This window comes from Thalia democratica, chromosome 2, assembly GCF_965202585.1.
Source record: "Thalia democratica chromosome 2, ktThaDemo2.hap1.1, whole genome shotgun sequence".
In the NCBI taxonomy this organism is placed as follows: domain Eukaryota; kingdom Metazoa; phylum Chordata; class Thaliacea; order Salpida; family Salpidae; genus Thalia; species Thalia democratica.
Genome location: NC_139166.1, coordinates 55133867 through 55159781, shown reverse-complemented (window position 1 = coordinate 55159781; position 25915 = coordinate 55133867). Strand labels below are relative to the sequence as shown.

Genomic DNA, 25915 nt, shown 5'->3' with positions numbered 1-25915 from the left:
AAGGAACTGTATGCTGACTCCAACCTTATCTGCCTGTCTCCGTCTCTGTCTATCGAAGTTCCGGCCACGCATTGACATGCTTGTTGCTAAGAGACAAGTTCAAGTTTTGCACTAAATGTTTTTTATTTATTTTTCGTTAGGCATCTTACCCGTTTATTACAGTAATCTGCGAATTCGATTAGGTTCATGTTCATTTCGTTATTGTTTGTAGCTCTCATTTTGTTTTTATTATGCAAGGAAAGATTTTTATGACGTTGCGATTAATCATGTTTGTTTTCGTTTTTTTATTATAGAACCATAACATACCTATTGCCTCTGGTGCACTTTTTGTTTGACTCGACTTAATACTATTACAGTTGGTATGATTTCTAACAATGATATAGTTTTGCTAAAAAACTAGTTTTTCACTGAAATTTGTTTGTTTTTTTGCAGGAAATATTAAACATTTATGTAAAATTAGATTAGGGGTTCCGCGGAAAAGTTGAACTTTGGAAAAGGATTCCGCCACTAGAAAAAGGTTTAGAAGCACTGGTCTAGACCTAGAGAACTTTAGAGGGTCCACACTTCTAAAGATAAATTATATTAGAAAAAATATAAAATGGTTATGTAGGTCTAACAGTTAAAAATCGATCGATAAAAATATAAAGAATGACGTTTATAACACTCAAAGTTATTAAATATAGCTAATCTTGTAACTGATGAAACATTTTAATGTACCTCAAAAAAAATTTGATTTTTAAACAAGAAATGTTTATGTAAGTTTAATTTCAAGAGTTATGGTGAAAAATTATTAATTAATTTATAGCGTAAATATCATTAACAAAAGTTATTAAAACTTGAATTGTCAGAAATTTAATTAATAACAACCTTTGAAATTAACATGACGAAGAGTACTTGCTTGAATTTTGCATGACATTTAAAATTTAAGAGGAAAATTTATACACTGATGTTTTTTTATTGAAAACATAACCACCCTTTCTTGAATGTATCACATCACAATGTTGATTCAAGTTTTAAATCAGTCAAAACACGTTAAATTTTGATATGCTCTTTGTTCTTCACAAGTCTAATAATTTAATAATTTAAAAAAACAAATATAGGTATTTTTTAGGTAAATCTCAGACAATTAAAATTTGAACAATTTAAACTCTTTAAAAAAATTAAAAGACCGGACCACAACTATAAAAGTGGTCAGTTTCAAAAACAGTAAAAAAAAACTATTGTAAGGCTTATTAATAATATTTTGATAGTTAAACAAGTTCAAAAAAGATTTTACAAAATTAATAAAAATTGCTATCTTAAAAACATATTCAAAATTTCAAACTAAAAATTTATAAAGATCCTATTAAAACGAGTTTGCTATTGTATATCAAAAAAAATTGCACAGGACTTTCTTGATTAAACTGATGTATGTTTATTTGTGTTAAACGAGTTAACACAGTACACGAAGTTATCAAGATCAAAAAAGTAACTAACCAAATTTTTAGAACTTATTTTAATTTTTTGTCTGACAATAGAATTTAAATTATCTGAATTTGAATAGTCGTCCACCCCTAACTTAGTAATCAATTTCACTAAATATTTAAAACACTTTATTATCTATTTATTTATTTTTCAATTATTTCAATACTTAGCTATCGAATACTTTTAACATTTGAAAGTTAGATTTGTATTTAGAGTGTAAATACTTTTTTTAAAATCAAGAGGCAAGGATAATGCTAGACTTTTTGAAAAAAAAATTAACCTTCCTTTGGATATTTTTGGCTCCCTTCCAACTTTTTCTTTACTTCTGTGAGTTGAACAAATTATATTTTTATAGATAAAGTCAATAAACCTATATCAAAAAACTTACGTAAACAGTCAATTTAGAAATATGGTGTTAAATTAACAAGAATGAAAATTAAGCAAATAAACTGAAAAAAAGTAAAACTAAATCAAGTCATATCAGCTTATAACATTGCTTTAGTAAGCCAAAGGTATTTAGCTATTTTTCCCTTCTCTTACTACATTATATAAGTAATGGTGCTACTTATTAGCTTCCACAGATAGTTATTATTCAGTTGTTCAAAATGCATTAAGTTTAATTCATTAACATTTGGCTATATATATTTTCATTAACCTATAGCTTTTTATAATTTAGAAAAAATCAAAATGATACAAAATAAAAACTAGTCTGATTTAATTTCTAAGATTAACTCAACAAAAAAGTACATAATTTAAGCTTACCTTTTTATCAATAAATTAAAATTAAAAAATTCAAACTTCTACACAAATTGTATTTAAATTAGAATTATAGTTCAAAAATCTTACAAATAAACATATTGGTGTTTTAAGAATCCTTACTATTTTAGATATTTAATTTCAATTATAAATTTATGGACTGCTAAAACTTATATCTTGCACCTTTTGTGTAATAACTTAAGTTTGGCATTTCTTGTCGAAATGTCTTTTTCAGTAAACGGTTACTAACAACATTGTAAACTTTTAATTGTAACTAACAAGTTTTTAAATGAAAATAGTCTTTAAGTTTTAAGCTAAGTTGTATAAATAAAATATTTTTTAAATTAAACTGAATAATTGTTAAATTATTCTTTGTTACTATTTCGTATAAAATTTTTTGAAATTGTAATTTAATTTGGTGGAAAAGTCGTTAAAATTTACCATTCAATAAAAACAAAATTGAAGATGTTATGTATGATAAAAATTTTAGTTATTATTACTATTTTATACTCTTTAGTACTGACTTGTAAAATATGCTAAAAATAAAGATATTATTTTAGTAGGCTTAGTTTTACAAAAAGTACAAAATTTTTTATGAGGCATAGATAATACTATTGTTATAATAGGCTTATTTGAAAATGCTAAAGAAATCTTTATAAAATATCAAAAACTTAGTTTAAAAATAAATAGTAAGTTTATAAAATAAATATATTTCCAATACTTTTCTTATGTTTTATTATATTTTATATGTACTACTCGAGTTTTAAATTCTTCTTGAGCTATTTATTTATTAGTTATTTTAAACATAAAAATTTTTGATCAAATTTTTTAAATGTACAGCGTTTTTATTATGTATTTACAAAATTTTAAATAAGATTATTTTTTAAAGTCTTTCTAAATTTATTATTATAAAAAATTATAACTATTTATTTTATAAAAATAGTTTATGTTTTTATTCAACAAAAATTCTTTTGAACAGTTATTCTGTAACATTAAGCTTAAGTTATTAATTTATTTTTAACTTTTTTTAAGTATTTGTTATTATTTTATTAGATTAAAGTTTAACTCTTGAGATATTTTTACTGCCATGTTACTTTATTAAGCTTTACTTGCATATATATGCTGCTTATTGAAACGGGGGATTTTTATAACAAAATTGTGTGAAATTCAAGCAACCCTAATTATTACAATTAGTATAGTAAAATAAACAAATTAATATAATGTACCAAAAGGCAAATTTTTTCATTGAAATTAAATAGAAATGGCAGATCCATGGTAAGTTATATTTTTATCAGAAAGTTCCCAATTAGATAGCATTGAAAAATTTTACTTAAGTCAAATTCAGTCCATAAGTTTTTCTTGGGCATTTTCTATTTCTTATGTCTGAGTTCAAATGCATAATAATAAAAAAATTTATTGTAATTTCACTGATTGTAACTCTTTTAAGGATTGATAAATTTATTTTTTATAAAATACTTTGGATCATTAGTTATGTTATTTATAAGCTTTACTTATAAAGTATGACTCCTTCAGGTATTTGTATTATGGTAGTAAAGCATAATACTTACTCATTTCTCTACAACAACAAACATATGTTTTAGTATTTGGGTCCTAAGTTGTGGTATAGTGTTCCAAAAATCTAAAAACTTAAAAAAGTATGAGTTTAAATACATTAAAAAAGTCTGGTCGGCTACTAAACTTTAAATTCTGGAAAAACTGGAATTTGACAATTTAGGCCAAAAGAACCTGGAATTTTATACAAAAATCACTGAAAACCTGGAAATTTGAACAATTTTTACATGAAAAAGTAAAATTTCAATTTAACATAAAAAAATTATCATATACAGTCACATCTTACAAATCTACTCACTATAATTTCAGGGTTGCCACTCGGTCAGGAAAAGTCAGGAAATCAGGAAAAGTCAGGAAAATTAAAAAAAATGACAAAAGTCAGGAAAAGTCAGGAAAAAAAGGGGGGTTTTGAAAAAAAGCCCGGAAAAGTCAGGAAATTTGATAAAATTAAAAAAAAAGTCAGATATTGTCAGTTTCAATTTACAAAATTCCTTGTTTTCCAAAGCCTTCAAATGGTAAAAACTAATTAAAAGTCCTTTAAAGTCAGAAAAAACTCCAAAATTTTCCTAGAAATTTACATAAATATTTAATGTTATTTCCAATGCCTTCACCTGGTATAAATTAGTTAAATATTCTTTATAAAACTGCAAAAATCTTCTATTAGCATATTTAACAAGTACCCTACTTGAACAAGCAGATTTTGTAAGCTTTTAGTATTGATGATCTGTAGCAAGGACACTTCCATAGTGAAACTGATATATACACAAAAGTTTATCTAGCATAGTTTTAGAATCAAAGTGTTTTTTGTTAAAATAATTGAGTTCTTTATAACTAAGCAGTTAGTTTAGTATGTTATGTAACAGGTTAATGTGTATACTTTACCTCTATATAATTTTTTTAAAGTTGTTTAAAATTATAAATTAAGTTATAAGAGAGGTATATGCTAAGATTAAGTTTACTTATTATTTGTATATTTTGTAGAGTAACTTAAGTTTTTAAAGTAAATAAGAGTATATTTATTTGTTACAAATTTTATACTAAATGATAAAAGGAAATATTTTATACAACAGGTATATAGTTCACTTTTTTATGTCTTTTTTTACAGTTACTTAAGTATATTCTCTTTTAATTGATTTTTAGTTTAAGGATTTTATATTAAATAGTTTAGGTAGTATTTTTTTAAACTTAGTGAATAGTTAATATAATTAAAACTGATTTAGAAAAGTCAGGAAAATTTTGGTAAAAAGTCAGGAAATAGTCAGGAAATTTTTCTCAGCTTAATCAGTGGCAACCATGTTATTTAGTAAAGCATTTTAGAATTGTCAATAAAAAATTCAAAAAATCTATACTATTGAAAGTTTTTTGTATGCATTAAGTAAGTTATATATTTTAATTTTTATATAGTTTTCAAATGCTAATAAATAAAGATGTGGATTTTCACGGAATTTGATGTTTTTGCATTTTTAGTTTGTGCCTTTCATTAAAACCTATCAAACTCTAGGCTTTGCTCTTTATTTTTTAGGTGTCTTAGCCCCCCTTTATACCTTAAAATGAGACAAGGTAAAATTTTCAATTTACTCAAAACATTTATGGCAGAAGTTTCATTTCAACTCAATAAATATCTTATTTTTAATTGAATTGTTTCTAGCCCAGATGAAAATAAGCTTGTCTTACATTGTGTTAGAGAAAGATCTTTGTTAAATACCATGCAATACAACCTTAATCTTAGATGGGCAAGAAACATAGTAGAAAAAATCACTTTTCATACACTTGAACCATTTATTCATATATGTAAAACTTAAATAAAAACTATTTTTGTAAACCAAAAAAGTGAGAAAGCCTACAAGCTGTTTTTAATCAAATCCATTGTAAGAAAACAGCCAATATAGTAGGTATATAACCTACAACTTGTTTATTTAGTTATCTCATTCAGTTACCACATTGCTGTGAACACAATATGTGTATACATGCAAGTGGTCACTGTAGATAAAAGTTTTTTGTCATTATCAATTTTTTAGTTAAAGAACAAAATTAAAGTTGTTTTACAGTATCTTTTCAATTTTTTTATTCTATTTAACACAGTATTTTACCTTAAACTTAACTTAAACTAAAAATATACCTAAAAACCTGTACTTTTAAAAGCCTTGAAGAAATTTAGAAAACGTGGAAGAAATTTCTCAAAAACAAGTGGCGACTTAGGAAATTCTTGTTCAGCCAATACACAAAGAAAGTTCAGAATGCTTAATGTGTAATTTGTGTTACATATGGATGTTGCTTAATTGTGTTTAGTTGGTATTTGTTTATTTTTATTGGTATCATGTGTTTATTTTAGTATTTGTATGGTTAGTTTTGTATAATTTTGTTGTAATGTATGTTAAGCTAGTTTTGGTTTGTTAAATTGTAAAACTGTATAGAAAATAATAACAAAGAAAATTTTTTTTGTCCACTAGATTGTTAAAAATCTTTTTTTTACAGAATAACTTTTCTTTTGACTATTATCACAAACAAGTGTGCTAGCTGTCTTCCTAGTGAACAACGTGTTTTTGCTTTGCGTGGAAATGCAATGTCTCTGATAATTTCATCCATATTAATGATAAAAATTAATGAGTATTTGTAAATTAAACACTATAGCTTTCTTCAGTTATGGCTAGATGACAAGTTTCAATGAGAAAAAAAGTTGGGTTTTAGTCTATCCAGAGCTTTGTTCAGATAATTGAAGTGACATAACCAAAACTTGTTCTTAACAAACTTTGAGCTTGTTTCTCACACTAAATAAAAGTCCAAACTTTGGCTCTGATAATTTTTGCCAATATTTTTGTTACAATATTATAATTGCTCATTTTTTTATATTATGCTAAAATACAATAAAAGTTATCATAAGGAATGTTATAAAATAAAAACTATTGATTCAAAACATTAAAATGTTTTCTGTGACCAACAAAATAATTTATATGCACACTTTGATGTGAAAACTCTCTGAGTTAATGTTGAAAGATCAAATCCTAGATGTTGAAAAACACTACTGTAAATCATTAGGCGCTAACAAATTCAGGTATATTAAAAAAAAACTTACCGCTGTTAGACATACTCATTTGCATTCTAACTTTTTGTTTTATTTTTTATTTACAAATATAAGTTTGTGTCTGTGTCAGCAACATCCCTTTTAGTCTTATTTCTTGGTTATACAATTGCAGCTTGCTTGTAAAATTAAAGTTTTTCTTTCAAACAAAGACTGCACGTTTCCTTGTTTGGTATATACTTGTTTTCCTTCACTAAAATTTTCCAAGTTCGTTCATAGGTTTTGTTTTCTAGTTTTCGTTTGAGTATTAATTTACAAAGTTTGATTGTGTTTTTGTATTGATCATAGCTTCTGTTTTCAGGTTTGCAATTGGTTGTTGTTTTGTGAGTAGTAAATGTAGTTTGTTAATTTATAAACAATTTATTGTGCTAATGATTATTTTAAAACTTATTTCTTACTTTTCTTACAGGCTTGCTAAGTATCAGAATGCAATTCAAATATGCACAGAAATAGCAGAATCAATAAATGAATTACACAATGAACAGCATTTTGGAAGTACATCATCTGTTGCTAATGTAAGTATGAAAATTAAAATATATGCTTATATAAGATAATAATATTTTAAATATAATTATTATACTTTTTATACCAGTTAAAAACAATCCTGTTGATATTGTTTAATGTTTATGTATCCAAAAGTTTGAAAATGCATTAATTTCTGACAAGACTTAGTAATTTTGATTTATTATCAGGTTTTTAACATACTTACAACTTAAGTTGAAATTTAGGTAATTTGTTTAAAAATGTGTTAATAAGTAAATGTTTAGATTTTTCAAATTCATTCATATGCATATTACTAGTTTAACAGTTTAATACTTATTTTAACTATCAAAAAAAATTCTGTAAGTAAGGTTCTTATGTAATTTTTGTACAGAAATAGTTTTGCTGTTTTAATCCAAAATGTAAAAATTCATTGTGTTTTTCTACATTTCACAGGTAAATGATCATATTAAAAAAGATATTTTGTTGATTACTTCACTGAATGAGCAACTAAAAGTCGAACTGTATAATCCAACAAAATTAAATCAAAAGTATGTTTACGAATAAAAATAAAAAAACTTTTTTTTAAAGGGTTGATCTTAAAGGTACCTAAATTTTTGAGTTTTTTTAAGTTTTTTCTTAAAATATTTCTAACTTCAAAAACTTTTATAAAAAGAAAGTCAGATAGTTAAACTTTAAGCAGTTGATGTAAAGAAATAATATTAACTTTTAAAGGCATAGAGGGTAAAAGACCTTTTTTTGAAAATTAGTATAATTTTCTAAGTAAATAATCAATCTACCAGTTACTTTTTACTGCTTGTTAAAATCCAAAGAAGCTAAAAATATGTTCAGAGAAAGATATATAAGTGATAAAAGTTAAAGGGTTAAATAGGTTCTCAATGGCAGGTGCAAACTAAAAAGACAAAGTTAGACTATTGCACTAAAAATGTATACAAGCCAAATATGCACAAAGAAATTTTTGCACAAGGGGTCAAATATGCACAAATAGACAATTTTGCACAAAGCAATTTCGCACAAAGGGTAACCTTTGCAGGATTAAGGGTAACAGTGATAGTAAAAGTAAAAAATCAAATAAAGTTTTGTTGAAAAAAGACAATAAAATATAATAAATTAAAAAAAAATCAAAAAAATAGGAAAGACAAAGTTACCAACTGAGGGTCAGGGTTAGGGGTAACAGTGATAGAATGTAAAAATTGAACCATTGCAAAATAGACTCTTTGTGCAAAAATTACATTTGCCCTTATTTAAAAACTTTGAGTTACTATTAGATAATTTTTAAAGGAGAAAAAACAGAGCAATTTTTAAGTTATAACCATTTTTGTAAACAAATCTGATACCAAAACTATGAAACCAAAACTTTTCAAGGCAAAAAATGTCCCTTTGTACAAAAGTGAAACTTTGTGCAAAAGTGTCATTGTGCAAAATTAATCCTTCTTGCAAAAAAGTCCCTTCAGAAATATTTGACACCTACCCCTAAAAGTATGCCTTGTTTTTGAGATGAAATTGTTTTAAATGTTTCTCAGAGTAATCTGATAGTTTTTCAACAATTTGTAGAAAATATATTTATCTATTAGTATTTTCTATATATTTTTAAAATAAACATATTTATTTATTTATTTTATTTTGTTATAATATTTTAAAAAATGCTTTTTTTCTTCAAAAATTCACTCCTGTTAGTTATTTGTAATATAAAAAAATAAAATTCTTGAAAGTTTGAAATGATCTGCTCTAAAAGTAAAAGATATAATTGATTTCCTTTTTTTTTTCAAATTTTGAGAAATTTGGCCTTGAAAAGTTTTGATTTCATAGCTTTGGTTTCATAGTTTTGGTATCAGATTTTTTTACAAAACTGGTTATATCTTAAAAATTGCTTTGTTTTTTCTCCTATAAAAAGTAACTAATAGTAACTCAAAGTTTTCAAATAAGGGCAAATGTAATTTTTGTAAAAAATAGTTTTTGGCCCCCTTATGCTCTTTAGAAATTTCAATAAAACATTTTAAGTAATAGCTTAAGTTAAGAAACATTTAACATATTGATAAATTACAAAACATGTATTAAGTTTTTTGTTGCTAAAAAAATATAAAACAAATTATACAAAGCTTAAACATTTTAGTGTGCTTGAAATTAAATTTTTAAAAGCTATTAGTTTTGAATACAGTTTCATAATGTAAAGAATATTTTTAAGTAGAATACATTACAATAACACTGCAAACAGAACCCAGGGTGAACTGGAAAGACGTCAAAATTTGTTGGATAGCTTATCAAGCAAAATACAAATTTTAAACAGCACGTTTACGTATGGCAGAAAGTTTCGTATTAATGAAAGGCTAGTTGTTGGTTCATCTAATAGTCTTGTTTTCATTAATTTTAAAAGACTTGATAGAATAAATATGTACATTGTACACATTAGTGTAGAACTAACAGATTTGTTTTCACATCTTTTACAAATATTCTCATTAGTTCAATAACTTTATATATAACTGTAAGTCAGTTATAAAAGCTTATAGGATTAAAACTAACATGATAAAAAGTAGTTGTTAATGTATGTATAAAAAATTTAAAGGATACTTAACTCAGTAAAAGTAAATAAATTTCAAGCTATTCTTGTCATTAATTACATAGCATAAACATTATAACTTTATAGAACAACTATATAACACTATAGAAATACTAAAGTATTTTATAAAAACCTTATAAACAAAAGGTAATTACAAATGCAAATAACAGTAAACTTTAAAGCCGGATTTCCCAAACTGGGCCAAGTGGCCCCTTAGGGGCCATGAGTGGTAAAGGGGCGAAAGGGGAGCATGAGGTCATAATTTGAAACTAACACTAGGTATTATGGAGTTGATGATGAGCAAAAAAAGGTCTTATTAGGCTGTTTTGTTGTAGTTTTTTCAGAAGTCTTTTGGAGGGGTCATTGCTTTTTTTATTTCTTTAAAGGGGGCCTTTTTAAAAAAAGTTTGGGAAACCTTGCTTTAGACTTTTAGAGCTTATATGGAAGTATAGTCTTATTTTAACAGAAATAAATGAGCAATTAGTTATTTTTTTATCGTTTAAAAAATTTAATGGTTTTTGAATCATAAATGATCAACGTGAAAAATCTAAGTAGATTATTGAATAAGTCAAGAGTTGCCATACACTCAAGATAACTCAGACTAGTTTGGATACTTTTAGTAAATTTTAAGTTAATTTTTTGTGACTTTTAATCTTTTTATTTCTCTAAGATTTTGTTTTGATCACTGTTTTTGATATTGATTTAATATTTAAAGGTATTTTTGCTTGATCAATAGTTTTTTTGGCTTTTGGCTCATACTTTCAGTTTTAAAATAAACTCAGGCCAGTTTGATTCACCCTAGACAGAATTTTTTGCCTAAAAAAGTGGTAACCCTGTTGAAGGCAACAACTTAAAATAAAAAAATCACTTGTTCTATCTCTTGTTACAGATTTTGAATCGTTTTTATATTTTATGAACAGCTTGTCAAAAGAAATCTTTAATCTTCCAAATAATTTTTTTTCAATAACAAATAGAAGAAATGAGTTTCTGCTTTCTACAAGTTATTTAAATAATGATTTTAAAATATTCTTAAAATTTTGGAGTAAATTACTTTAAAAATGTAAGAGGAAATATATATTTTAGTAAGTTTTCAAACTTTAAATAAAATTAGCCATGAAAAAGTTCACCTCTATAAATTTGATTTAGTATTGAAAAACTTTTACAAAACTAATATTTTGTAAGAAAAAATGATTTATTTTTTCTACAACGAGTATCTTATAGTATACACTTAAAGCTTTCATACAAATGCCAAAGTTTATTTTTTTAAATAAAAAGCCCATTATTTTTTCCTTAGACATGCAAAAATTGTAACCACATTAACATAATTGGAACATACATTGTATAGTATAATTATAAAATTTATCAAAAACACAGTTCAGTAAGTATACATATATTATAAGTATTGAAAAATCTTATAAGAAAAGCAAGAAAAAAAATAAATTAAGTATATATAATAGAGTATATTCAGTTTTTTATCCACATAAATTCAATTATTTTGATAAACTATAAATTCCTTTAAGTTTAATTAAATAAAGACATTATTAAAGATTTAAAACATATATAACTATATATTATTTTAGATTTTAATCATAAACACAAGTTTTGCAGAAATTACAACTAAAATAAACTTATACTTTTTTTCGACTATAATTAAATACCTTTTTACATACTTGAGTATGTGCTCTTTGACAGACTTGATATAAGACTTATATCTTTACAGTAACAGTTAGATTTGTATGAAATACAACTTTTGTTGTGAGGTACATGTTATTATTATTATTATTATTATTATTATTATTATTATTATTATTATTATTATTAATAATAAGTATTAAAGTTGAAAAAGTTTCTCTGCAAAATATAAAGTACTTTTTACTTGTTTAGCGTTTTCATAAAGACATTTTTGTTTATAAAAAAAAATTAAGGATTTTACATAACTTTTAGGCCCAATAATTTTTATAATTTTATTATAAAAAACCACCTATTTTTTTTGTGTTTGTTATCTATAATTTTTATTTTTTAATATTTTCATAATTCCAACATTCAAAGTCTTCTAAATTATAAGAAGAACTTTTTCTGAAAGTTTGAGGTCTCTAGATCAAAAAATGAAGGAGAAGATAGGTTTTAGTGATTTTTTAAATTTCCAAGAAAATTGATGTTGAAAAATTTGCGGTCCATAAGTTTGTATTGGAAACTTTTTATAAAAATTACAATATCTCAAAAGTTAAATCAGATTTTTTAATTCTATAAAAACTGGCTATTAGTTTGTACTTCAAGCTTTCATATAAGATACAATGTTATTTTTAGTAAAAAAAAATGTCGGACCTCCCCCCCTATGCCCTTAATAGATGTTCTTTCAATTAATTGTAAAGTAAAACACACACAGCTTAAAATTGTGAACTTTTTATAAAAACAGAAAAGAGTTGTTGGAATCAACTTCAAGCGGAACGAACATTCAAGCAAGCAACTATTGGCTTGAAAACGACGAAATTAACACGTTACAACTTAGTATGAAAGAACAAATATATAAAGGTAGTTAAAAGTTGTTGGTTATTAGTTAAGTTTGATTTCTGTTTGAATAAAAATCACAGTTTGAAAATCCGTTTTTCTGTGAAACTGAGTAACTGTAAATTTCAAATAAATTGTATTTTTTGTTTAATTTCATTATAACTTCTTTCAAAACTTTTTTTACTTAAAGTTTGTATTAAGCTAGTAATAATATGATTATTGTATGTATTATTGTTTTTTATAATTTTATTATTATTAGTATTATTTTTGTTTCCAGAGCAAGAAAAAGGACTTGATTTACTAGCAGGGTCACTCAACAGACAAAAAGAAATTGGTATAAACATTGGAATACAGGCTAATGAGCATTGTGGTTTGTGATTATCTACAATTTAATACTTTCTATTATTTGCTTGAGTGAGTGCTTTTCTTGATTGAAAATTATTACTTTCTTTTTAAAATTATAAAGTTAGATTAACAAATGTTATAACAACGTTTGTTTTTACTTTAGATAAAAAAGCAGTAAACTGAATACTTAACAGTTTCATAATAAAAAACGTATACATGGTAAGTTTACCAGCAAATGTTGAATATTTAAAGAGTTTTGAAACCATAAAGTAGTTTTAAAAGTATAATAAGGCTTTGAAACTGTTTAAGCATAGGTCTAGCTTCAGTATATTAAATATTTTCATGAATTGTAAAACTATACTAGTTATTGTAATTAATGTGTTCTATCTAATCTCAGATATTTATTTTTTTTTTAAGTAAAATATAAGTAAACCGAAAAAAGGTACTTGTTTATTAATTAAAATATTTCAATAATTTTATAGTTCTATATTAAGTTTTGAATTATTTTAAACATTCTATGGTTGTACTTAACTTAATATAATATTTTTAATTTTTAATTATTTTTTACTACAGATATTTTGGATGAAATAAACAGCAAAACAGAAGTTAACCACAACATGTTAAATGAAAATTTGTTACAAGTTGCAACTGTTAACATGACCAAGTCTACTTTTGGTGAGTAGAAATTCACGTTATGAATTTATAAATGATAATAGTTTGTGTTGAGAATTATTAGAAAAATATTAATCTAAATGATACAATAAAGAATTGTTTAGAGATTTTATGTTCTAATTCTAATTGATTTTATCATTAAAAGTAGTTTGTTATAGTATTTAAGAAACTTAATGTTATTAACAAGCTTAATGTTAAAAGAGCTTAATATTAAAGTAATTAAGAAGTGTTTGGTATAAAAATACGTTTTTTATTGTTTTCTGTCATCATTTTGAAATAACGTTTGCATTACTTTATTTTCTAACACATTTTTATTTAAATTTTAATTTTATGCTGCTTTAATTCAATTCCACCTAAAAACTTAATAAAAACTGCTTCAGTCGGTTTTTGGTAGTTTTTGTCAGATTAATTTTTTTGACATGAATAATTTTTGTTGTTAACTAGCGTTGCCAAAAAACATGGAACTTAAAGAAACCTGGAATTTGACAATTAAGGTAAAAAACATGGAAGTTAAGAAATTTTGAAAATATCTGGTGAAACTTTGAATTTTGAACAAAAATCACTAAAAAACCTGCAGTTCTAAACTATATTTACATGTTAAGTATCGTAATATCGATTAGATACAAAACACCTATCATAACGATAATCCTTTAATTTTTTCATTAAAATACATATTTTAAGTAGCTTCACAGTATCATTTTAATGTTATTATACTACTTAGAACATTTTTTTAAACTCAAGTTTAATTTTATACGTATGTACCATAAAACTTGTTTTTTAAAAACCTAATAGAATTTCAGAAACCTGGAAGACGTTTACAGAACAACCTTTGGTAACCCTGTATAAAGTAATAAAGTGAAAGTATAGTAGTAAAGTTTTAAATAAAAAATAAAAATATTAAGTTAATTAAAACTTTGATAGTGCTTAAAATATTTTATTATAGCAGATATTTTTTTCTATAATATTTGTGTGACTCAAATTTACACTATGGAAATATATAATTAAGTTAAGTAAAATTGTTTATGTAAATTGCCTCCAAAAGAATTTAAAGGAAGTTAAACATCTTGAACTAAGAATTTTTTTTTATATACATCGTTTCATTAAGTAGCCTTTTTAATTGAATACAGTATAACATTTTCACAGGTCTTCAGATGGTTGTTGTGTTACTCGGTGTAGTCTTAATTGTAGTGGCGTTCGTTCCAGTTTGACATCATAAAAACATATACCTCTAAGTGCAATTACAATACAGTCATTGATTATTCATTCGTGTTATAGATAACTAGTAAACATAATTATAAAGTTATAAACTTAGTTTTAACTTTTTTATTTAAGTGAACCTTCCCTTCAAAAAAACATTTTCTTCAAAACTTGATAACTGATTTGAAGTTTTAAAATGATTGTTTTGCGATGTTAGCTTGTTGTTTAAAGCCCAATCATGTCCAAAATATAAATATCTTTACTGTAAACATTAATTAAAATAAAATCTACATTTACTCGAAACTTGATGGAAAAAGTATCAGCTTCATTGGTTTTTTTTTCTGGTTTAGTTAAACTATAATTAAGATGTAAATTGATCTAAAAATATGTTTTAAAAAACTCTATTAGCTGGTATATCTTTATAAAATCTTTTGATTATTTTCAAAGTCGCATTTTGATTTCTAAAGAATGTAAATGAGATAATGACTTTTTACTTGATACTACATTCTAAAATACTAGATACAAATTAAAGATAAAAAAAAAGAATTGTGTTTACTAATCATTGTTTTCTTTATTACTTTTGTATGAACTTTTTTAGCAATGTAGGATCTTATATATTTGAATTTTAAGTTGTGTGATTAAAAACAAATTTACTTTTTTTAGTTCTCTAGTTTCTTTTCTGATGTTTTTAAGACTTGAAAAAAGTTATTGGCACAGTACTAAGAAAACAAAATTAACTTAGTTTTAGATATAGTTATATAGAAGTACTCATAATTAATAACTTTTTTTTGGCTCAGGGTTGCCACTCGGTCAGAAAAAGTCAGGAAAAGTCAGGAAAATTAAAAAAAATGACAAAAGTCAGGAAAAGTCATGAAATTTGATAAAATTAAAAAAAAGTCAGATTTTGTCAGTTTAAATTTACAAAATTCCTGGTTTTCCAAAGCCTTCAAATGGTAAAAATTAATTAAAAGTCCTTTAAAGTCAGAAAAAAATTCCAAAATTTTCCTAGAAATTTACATAAATATTTAATCTTATTTCCAATGTTTTCATAAGGAATAAATTAGTAAGTTATCTTTTATAAAACTGCAATAATTTTCTATTAACATATTGAACAAGTACCCTACTTGAACAAGCAGATTTTGTAAGCTCTATTGATGATCCGTAGCAGGACACTTCCATAGTGAAACTGATATATACACAAAAGTTTATCTAGCATAATTTTAGAATCAAAGTGTTTTTTGATTAAGTAAATAATTGAGTTCTTTATAATTAAGCAGTTAGTTTAGTATTTTATGTAACAAGTTAATATGTATACTTTACCTCTTTATATTTTTTCAAAGTTGTTTAAATTTATAAAATAAGTTATAAGAGAGGTATATGCCAAGATTAAGTTTACTTATTATTTTTATTTTTTGTAGAGTAACTTGAGTTTTTAAAGTAAATAAGAGTATATTTATTTGTTACAAATTTTATACTAAATGATAAGAGAAAATATTTTATACAACAGACATATAGTTTACTTTTTTATGTCTTTTTTTTTACAGTTCTGTTAAGTATATTCTTTTTTAATTGAAGGATTCTATATTAAATAGTTTAGGTAGTATTTCGTTAAACTAAGTAAACAGTTTATATAAGTAAAACATGTTTTAAATAAATACTTTTTATTATTATATATTTTTAACTTATAGGTTGTTTACAACTTATATGCTAAGTCTGACTAAAGTTTACTTTTAGTTAGATAAATAGCTTATTACTGGTAGAGAGTAAATTTATTTTTCGTCTTAAGGTGTTAGATTAGAATTATTTGTACAGAAAACTAATACTTTATGTATTGGGTTTCCAAACTCAGACTAACCATTGTTTTTTTCAGATCAGTATTTAATTTTTTTTTATATTTTAATTATGCCAAAGTTTACATATTCTAAAAATTTGTGTTCTTTATTGTTTTAAGGTTCAACTGTAAAAATTTGTTATTGTTTTAAGATTTTAGTTGTGAAGTTCGTTATGAATTCAAGGTTCTAATTGTAAAAGTTCCTTATATGTCGTTAGTTTATCTAGATACATTCATACTAGGAAATGCTAAAAATAGAGTCTTTTTTCAGACAAGCTGTGTTTATAAGGTAATAATACAAGTATTTTGCTGATAGAGCTATTTATCACAAACATCAATCATACACAGATGGTTTAAGTGATGTACTGGAAGTTTGATGATAGAATTTAGCAAACAATGTTGTTTTTAACCTGTATTAAAATTAGATTTAAAGCTTTATATAGTTTCAAGTGTTAGATTATGTATTTTAGAATAAGTTTAATTTGATAGTTTGATTTAGAAAAGTCAGGAAAATTTAGGTAAAAAGTCGTGAAATTTTTCTCAGTTTTCTCAGTGGCAACTATGCTAATCTTTTATAGATTGAATTTATATATTGTTGATTTATTGATTAACTTAGTTTGTTTTTAAGACTTAAATCATTTTTAATTACTTGTTTAAATACAACTACTCTTATGCGTCTTGAGGTACTCTTGAAAAACTATTGGATTTTCATTAAAACGTTTTTGTTAGATTTTCATTAAGTGTTTTTAAATCATTATTTGTAAAACAAGACTTTTATTTAGGTATGACTAAATTATTTATTTTTTTTTCTATTGATTCACAATTTAAGCTTTGATCTTAATGATATTTGTAAACGTTTAAGAGATATTTAAAACAGGCCAAACAAATTAACCATGAAATTTATTAAATGCAGGTTTGCCACATAGTCAGGAAAAGTCAGGAAAAACTATAATAAATCACAAAAGTCAGGAAAAAATGGGGGTTTTTGAAAAAAGGTCAAGAAATTAAAGAAAAAGTTAGATATTGGCAGTTTAAATTTACAAAATTCTTTATTTTCCAAAGCCTTCGAATTGTGAAAATGAATTAAAAATTCTTATGTCAGACTAAAATTGTAAAATTTTCCTAAAAATTTACAAAACTATTTAATTTCTAATGCCTTCATCTGGTATAAATTAATAAAATATCCTTTGTAAAACTGCAAGACTTTTCTATCAACGTATTGAACAACTACCCTACTTGAACAAGCAGTTTTTGTATGCTTTTTAGTATTGATGATCTGTGCAGGGTTGCCAAAAAACTTAAGAACCTGGAATTTTTAACATGTGTTAAGTGGTAAAGTTTCTATTTGACTCAAAAAATCTATCATTTTGATAAATTAATTTGTCATCATCAAAAAAAATTATCTAAAAACACACTTAAAGAATCTTTAAGTTTTCTTTTCCATGCTTATATACTATTTATCACAGGTTTTACCTTAAAATTCATTTTCAACTAAAAATAATCCCTAAAACGTCTAATTTTTAAAAACCTGGAGGAAATTTTGAAAACCCGAAGAAAGTTTGATGAAAAAATTTGGTAACTGGTCTGTTGCAAGGACACTTCCATAGTGAAACTGTGATATATACACAAAAGTTTATCTCGTAGAATTTAAGAATAAAAGGGTTTTTTGTTTAAGTAAATAATTAAGTTCTTTATAATTAAGCACTAAGTTTAGTATTTTATGTAGCAAGTTTATGTGTATACTATATGTCTTTATAAGTTTTTTAAGTTGTTTAAACTTAAATAATAAGTTATATTCCATTGTAATTTTACTTATTTGTAATTTTTTGTAGAATAACTAAAGTTTTTAAAATAAATAAGAGTAGATTTATTTGTTTTAAGTTTTATACAAAATGATAAGATGAATATATTTTCTATAACAGATATATAGTTTACTTTTTTATGTATTTTTTACAGTTACTTAAGTATATTATTTTCTACTTGATTTTTAATTTAAGGATTTTATATTACATGGTTTAGGTAGTATTTTATTAAAGTAAGTGAACAATTTATATAAGTATTACATGTTTTAGATAAATGTTTCTTATTGTTAGATATTATTACCTTCAGTTATTTTACAACTTTATGCTAAGTCGACTATATTTTGCTGATAGAGCTGTTTATTGAAAACACATCAATTATACACAGATGGTTTAAGTGATGTAATGGAAGTAAGATGATGGAATTCAGCAAAAAACTGTTGGGTTAATCTGTATAAAAATAAGATTAAAAGCTTAAGATAGTTTCACGTGTTTAATTATGTAATTTAGAATAAGTTTAAATAAAAAGTTTGATTTAGAAAAAACAGGAAAATTTTAGTAAAATTTCAGGATATTTTTCTCAGCTTGATCTGTAGCAACCCTGTAACTGTCATTTAAAAACTTAAGTAAAACAAAACATCGAAAAATATAAATATCATTTTACATTAATTGTCTGAAATGTCAAAGCTTGTCATGCAAAAATTTTTAATTTATTATTTTGGGAGGTTTTTATAATAAAAAAAATCATAGGTTATGTTAGTGCTGATAATTACATCTGTAAAAAGTTGTTTATTATTACTTGCAATTTAGAATCGTTAATAATTATTTATGCCATTGACAGTTAAAATAGACTAATTTTGACTAATCGAATATATTAAAAAAAACAATTATTTCCTTTTGCCCAGTATTTATTTCGGCCATTATCAACAAATAAGATGCTTCGAGCCATCAACAATAAATAATAAACTTTACCACACGACCATCAACAACAGTATCTGAGAATTTAAACATATTATCATGATTACATATATATTTAACAGAAAAATTCTGCGTCTAAATTTATATTTGAACGTAAATTAGTTTTAGACTATAAGCTGATAGATAGATATTTTTTTCAAACTTATCAATTGTTAAAATAAAGGTAAACATATTTAGAATTTTTTTTAATTGATATAAAACGAGAAACTAGCTAGCAGACCTTAAGTCGTAAGAAATTCAAGAAAATGAACAAAGTAAGAGTTGCTCTTTTTAAACATTTATTAGTACATGCAACTGAAAAAGACTTAAGCTTTTAAATTGAGATACAAACTTTTGGAATATATAAATAGTTTTATTAATTATTGAACGACGAAAAATACGCTCAAAAGGTTTGGTCCGAGGACCTGGTGTACAAAAAACCTTTCGGTTATCGTGTCATACACCAGAACAGTTTAACGTCATGCCCAGGACCACTTTTATACTAATTTTATAATAAATAAAAGTTGTTTATGTTTTAAATTTTGAGAATGAATATGATCTTGGCTAACAAAAAAATGAAAAAAACTATTAAATGTAGAATGTTTTGCTACTACAATTTTTTACAAGTAAGGTTAAATAAAACAAATATAGAGCGTCAAAAAATCAAAAAAATTTTTCTTGGTTACTTTTCAAATAATGGCTTTTCTACGTCTATAAACTAATTACATACAAAATTTTTTTCTTATATTAATAGTAATTGCACAACTAAAAGTTTGAGAAAAGATAAGGTTTGTTTTTGTTATAAGTTGTATATGATTTGTTTACTTGAATTCGTTGAGTAAAAAAGACAAATCAGGTTATATCATTAGAAGTATCTTATTTATGATTAAAGTAGTCTTCAAATACATGAAATAAATTATTTACCAAAAGCTCGCTGAAAAAATATTTTGGCGTTCCTCCTATAGAAATCTAAATAAATCGAGACGTAAGTTATACCTTTGAATTAATCTTTTAAACAGTGCTTATTCACTTATCCGTACAGTTTCAGTTGAGTAGGAAATTCAAAAAACTTTAATTTTAAACATAAACTATTTTGCGTGATACAAATACTTAAGCCAGGGTTTCCTAAACTGGGTCACATGGTCCCCTTGGGGCCGTTATATAAATTTAGGGGGTCATAAGCAGCAAAGGGCATGAGTAGTAAGGGGCTATATATCCATAATATGAAACTTACTCTAGATATTCTTAAGTTGATGATAAAGAACAAAGAAAAGGTCTTAGGCGTATTTTAGGGTATTTTTGAAACTTAAACTAAATTTTATTGGAACATTTCACTAATTTAGCGGTCCTCAAGTTTAAAAATGATTTTATTACTTATCGAAAAAAATACTTGTCCGGATAACTGTGTTTTTAGAAAGCTGTAAGTAGGACTACAGATATTCTAAATAAAAACTTTTTTTTCAGTTTCCTGAAACACAATTTTCTCATTTTATTTATGCTCTACGATGTTAAAAGGAGACTAAAATATTATTAACTTTGACCAAACAACTTAAATTTGAGTTAAACCTTTAAAACCCGAATTGAAAATCAGTAACAACTTATGTTTTTAGTAGTTTATTAGAGTAGTGGTGTGTTTTAATATCTGTTTGAAAAATTTCAATGTTTTTATTTACTGGTTTGAAATTACTAGATGATCATTTATTGAGCTTTTTTAAATATTAATGCTAACTTTAAATAGTCATATTTTTTTATAAACGTTTAATTAAAGTAAGTTGTACTTACTCACCATCTAGAATCTTTAATTGCCAAAAATGTTTTTTATAATCTGTTTTCTTAATTTTTGTTTCATATCTTTATATTTAAAAAAATTTAAGTTAACCTACAAGTTTTAGCTAGTTTATTTTTTTATAGACATGATTAATATTTTGTAGTATAAAACTTCTTGTGTAAAAATTAAGGTTCTAATTACATTAGAATTTCTAACTGTGTATTTTTACTTATAACATATAAAATAATATAACTTAGTTTTATTTCTAAACTTTATAAATATGATATTTAAACAAAAGTTAATAAAAATTATCTTACTGACGATATTTATCGAATAAAGAAATGTTTCTTTAAACTTTAAAACTTTTTAATAGTTTAATTTTTTCTTAAAAAGGTTTATAATAACTTTTTATTGAGAATATTTAATTTTTCTGTTTACTCGTTTTTGTTAAATAAATCATCAGCATTTTGTTTAGAAATCTTAAAATATTTTCAGCAGCCCTGTTAATTGTTTCACTGTTTATTAAGTTTCTTGTTACATTTGATTTTACTTCAAGACTATATATTAGTTTTCAAAGTTATATCTGGGCTTTTATATCGTTTTAGCTTTTGATTTTTGTTTTAATACGTAAAATACTTTTATTAATTCTTATAGTACACATTTGTTTATAAAAAATTCATAGCTAAACATAACGCTTTGACAAGTTTTCATTATTTTCTTTGCTTAAGTACAATGTTCAAACTTTTTGTAATGTTAATTAATTTTTGCTTGATTTGGTAGAACACTTCTTTTTAAAGCCTTCTAATTTTTTAAAATCATAATTTTTTTTTGCATTATAAATTTTTTTTAATGAAATCAACAACTAATCGTTGCTTACTTGCTACCAAGTTTACTTTATGTTTTAAAGTTTAAATTGAATATACTTACTTGGGTCGTTTGCAAATTAGTCGTAGGCCGTAAAGCTGGGTGTTTCATCTTTAAGGCCCTACGGGTTATAGCTATGCAGTTATTTAGCTTGTAAATGTGCATTTATAAAAAAATAAACTTTTCTAATAGTTGCTTTATTACCAAGTAAATAAAAAATTTATTTGACTTCAATATTGCGTTTAGTACTATAAGTTTTTCAAACTTTAAAAACTGTCTTTGAATTGCTTTCTAAAGTTTTAGAACCAATGCTCTAGTTGTAGTATACAGCGAAGGTTCTTACTATCTTTACTTTTTCATCGAAATTAAATACGTGCACATCTGTTTCTAAAAAACAAACAAACTTTTTGATACTGTATAGTTTTACAATGTATCTTTTAATAGTTTTTTGTATCGTACAAATGTTAGAAAATATATTAGTTTATAGTTCTGGATTTTTAAACGAACTAAATAAAGATATTTTAATCAGCACATAGTATTTCAACCGTTTAAGTTTTACTACGATTTTACTATAATAGATTTTTACTTTTGATTTCAACTTTAAATAAAGATTATTAATGTTTAATTGTTGTATAAAGTCTACTATAGGTTTACATTTCATTTTATTGTGATAGAATATCTTTTTGACAAATACAATAGGATGAAAAAATAAAAACTACAAATATAAGAGTGATATTATATTAAAAACTTTAAAAAGTTCAAAATGAAGTAGGCTGACATTAAGCATAAAAATTTTTAAGTAACAAACGTTAATGTTAATTTTGACGTTTTTTAACGTTAAAGACGACTTTATAGCTGTTAAAGTTCAGCATGATGCTTTATCTAAACGTGTTTCAAGTAATAAATAAGCTTGATGGGGTCGACTAACTCAAAACAACATTTGAGGAAAAAAAACGTTTCTGGTTACAAATACAATAATTATTACTTGCTTTTTAGACAATAGATATCTAGATACTAACAATAAAAACTAGTTTTCATTTTATTAGATATATCAGAAAACAAACTTTGAAAATCAATAAACTTATTGTAGTTTTTCACAAAAAATAACCTTATTAAAACTACTATAATACTAAGCTAAAATTACATACTTTATTACGTGTTAACCAACAATTCTAGCAATTATTTTAAATGCAGAAGTTATCTTTTGAACAACTGCACTTGTATATTGAGAAAAAACGTGTATCTGCACATTAAACAGAGTTTACGGAAGGGGTAAAATATAAACGAACAGTCAGTTTTGCACGAAGGGTCACTTTTGCACGGAGGGTCTTTTTTCCACGATAGTAAAAAAAATACAAACATTATAAAAAAAAATGAATAAGTTACCGACCGAGGGTAAGAGTTAGGGGTAACAGTTATAATAAAAATAATGATAAAAGAATAAATTTAAAAAATTATTATTAAAAAAAAACAGAAATAAATTATAAAAAAAATATATTGATCGAGGGTAAGGATTAGGGGTAACCGTGATAGTAAAAAAAAGTAATAACTAGTAACAGTTACTAATAAATAAATAAAAAGCTAAAAAAAATAAAAGTTAAAACAAAAATTTACCGACCGAGGGAAATGGCTAGGGGTATCACATGATAGTAAAAAAAAATCAGATTAGTAAAAAAATAGAATAAATAAAAAACCTAAAAAATTTGAATAACTTAAAAATAAAAACAGCCCGTGCAAAAGTGACCCCTCGTGCAAAAGCGTCTTCGTGCAAAAATTTCCTTTCGTGCATATCTGACACCTACCCATAGTTTACATATCGAGAAAAAAAAACAACTTCTTTAAACCTTACCTTATTACATATATTTTTTTATTGGAAGTCTTAATTATGAAAAGTTATTCTAAAAGTATTATGATAACAAACTGTCGGTTAAGCTCATAAAGTAAAAGCACACATAAGTCTTTAATATTTTTATTTCATACTTTGAAAGTCTTTCTTGCATTCAAAGTTTATTAATGTAAAAAACAATAAACATATGTTGTGAAAATAAATAATAAAGTAGAAACAAACATAAATCATAAATTATGTTTTAAACACAACATTGACTCGTAAAGTTGAACTTTAGATGCTAGAAATAAAGGGATTTTTAAATTTACTGAAAAAAAATATTATAATCAACAAAGACATAGTCATAGATTAAACCTGCGTTAAAAAAAACCTTAAGCTTTGATCTTTTTTGCTTAGTAGGTAAAAAAAAAGCATGGTTTATTTACTTGTTTAATACAAGCTTTATAAGAAAGCATTTAAGATATGATATTATGGTAAAACAGAAAGTATAGAAAACACTTAACACTTTATAGTTAATTACACTTATTTTTGTGGTTACTTGTGAAATTGTGTTGTAAAAGTAAAGAAATAGGATATAAAAATGTTCTAAATATAAAGTATTAACAACACTTACTGTTGTTTAATTAGTTTAAGTTAAAAAATAATTTCATAGAAAAATTTTTAACATAAAAATTATTCTAATTAAGCAAATTATAGATTAAATCCATGTTTTAGTTATTTATATACCTAACTGCCACATTGTAACCAATATACAGCATCAAATATTTTTCAGGTGCAAACTCAAAAGACGAGTTTCTACAGAATTGTTCCAAGAAGACGCACAAGGTTACGCCACAGGTTTTACGAGAGCGTAGAAGCTCTTGAAGATGCTGACCGCCAAAATAATCGCGAAAACGGGAAAATTTAAGCGGGAACGGTCAGATTCGGAACTCTCTGGACATTCATCATCGCTATTTGCATCACCGCAATTTTCATCTGGTATTCTACATGCGATGTTGTATTCGTTTTCACAGTATCTGGTTTCGAGCGCTCTGTTGTAGATAACAACGCAGCCTTTATTTCCAACGCTGCCATAGTAGGGTTGTCTTTGACCACCCCACTTCAGAAGCATTCCTGTGTCGTTAATTTTAACTCCGTTGGAGAACACGAGGGGGTTAGATTTACTAAATGTATCATTTGGATTCTTAAAAAATATTCCAAGCCAGAGTGGACTGTCATCTTGTGTTTTAGCGCGATAGCTGAAGATGTCCAGTATAAAGGTTTCGGCGTTTTCTCTGTAAAATTTTTAAAGTTTGTGATACTTTTGGTTTTATCAACTTTATTTTACAACTTTAAGTTTTTAGTTTCCTTTTTATATTTTTACAGTTATAATATTATGTTGTTTAACTTTTTATTGTAGTTTATTTAAACTGAACAACAAAAAGTTCTCAATTTATTTAGACATAAGTTGATAAATTAGATTTTGCAGATTATCAAAAAACAATACAATGTATCACTCCTATAGTAATTTATAAGAGATCTTCAGTAGTTAAATAAATAAAATACAAAAGATTAGAAAAATAAATGGAAGGTATTTTAAATAAAAAAATTACTAAAAATAAGTATAAATAAAACAACAGTATAAAAAACATAGAATATACAAAAAGCAGAAAATAATATAGTTAACAAGTAAACTGTGTATTACATTTAACCTTAAAAGCAAAAGTTATTGATAAAACTTTATTTGTACAGGGATTTTTCGTCATCAATCTTACTTTACATTAAGTTTTGAACATTACCAGCACATAATTAAACGATTATAAAAGTTTATATGACTATCAAAAGCTTTATTTGTTTTAAGTTCAAAGTTTTGAGATGTACTAATGTTGGACATCGACGTGAAAATTTTATTATTTTCGCTTCGATAATCCAAAAGTCGAGTTTATAAGTAATTTCATATTTAAATCCTTTTCTTTTACTACTAATTTTTTAAATGATTAAAACACTTTGGTTTCTAAAAACATTGTTTCGAAAAATAATAACAACCGCTAGTTGACGCATTTTTGCCATGTAGAATTAACTACCGATCACACCGGGTTTCATGCTTTAATCAGCATGTTACATCATGCAACCATGTCTTGACCAGGCGATTGTTATGTAAGAAAGACGTATATAAACAGCAGAGCAAACGAGAAAGCACATCATTTGGATTTCGACGTT

General features: G+C 24.7%; 1 protein-coding gene across 2 annotated transcripts; it reads left to right on the top strand.

Annotated features, from left to right (window-relative positions):
• Nucleotides 1-3417: 3417 nt before the first annotated feature.
• On the top strand, nucleotides 3418-24849 carry LOC145829510 (syntaxin-8-like). 2 transcript variants are annotated; one of them, XR_014369560.1, is made up of 10 exons: nucleotides 3418-3495; nucleotides 7281-7386; nucleotides 7808-7902; nucleotides 9588-9698; nucleotides 12346-12461; nucleotides 12715-12807; nucleotides 13356-13457; nucleotides 14598-14702; nucleotides 18636-18725; nucleotides 24489-24849. XR_014369560.1 is itself a non-coding variant. In XM_082937331.1 (8 exons), the coding sequence occupies exons 1-8, from the start codon at nucleotides 3482-3484 to the stop codon at nucleotides 14660-14662; spliced, it is 702 nt and encodes a 233-aa protein (XP_082793457.1). In that variant the 5' UTR covers nucleotides 3418-3481; the 3' UTR covers nucleotides 14663-15646. The 2 variants fall into 2 exon arrangements, 1 of the variants encoding a protein (XP_082793457.1); XM_082937331.1 differs by lacking the exons at nucleotides 18636-18725; nucleotides 24489-24849 and having other exon boundaries at nucleotides 14598-15646.
• The last annotated feature ends 1066 nt before the right edge of the window (nucleotides 24850-25915 follow it).

Bases quoted from the DNA above. Each gene is read 5' to 3' on its own strand.
- LOC145829510 (XM_082937331.1), top strand. The intron at 7,903-9,587 runs GTATGTTTACGA...CACTGCAAACAG, and splicing joins CCAACAAAATTAAATCAAAA to AACCCAGGGTGAACTGGAAA. The intron at 13,458-14,597 runs GTGAGTAGAAAT...ACATTTTCACAG, and splicing joins CATGACCAAGTCTACTTTTG to GTCTTCAGATGGTTGTTGTG.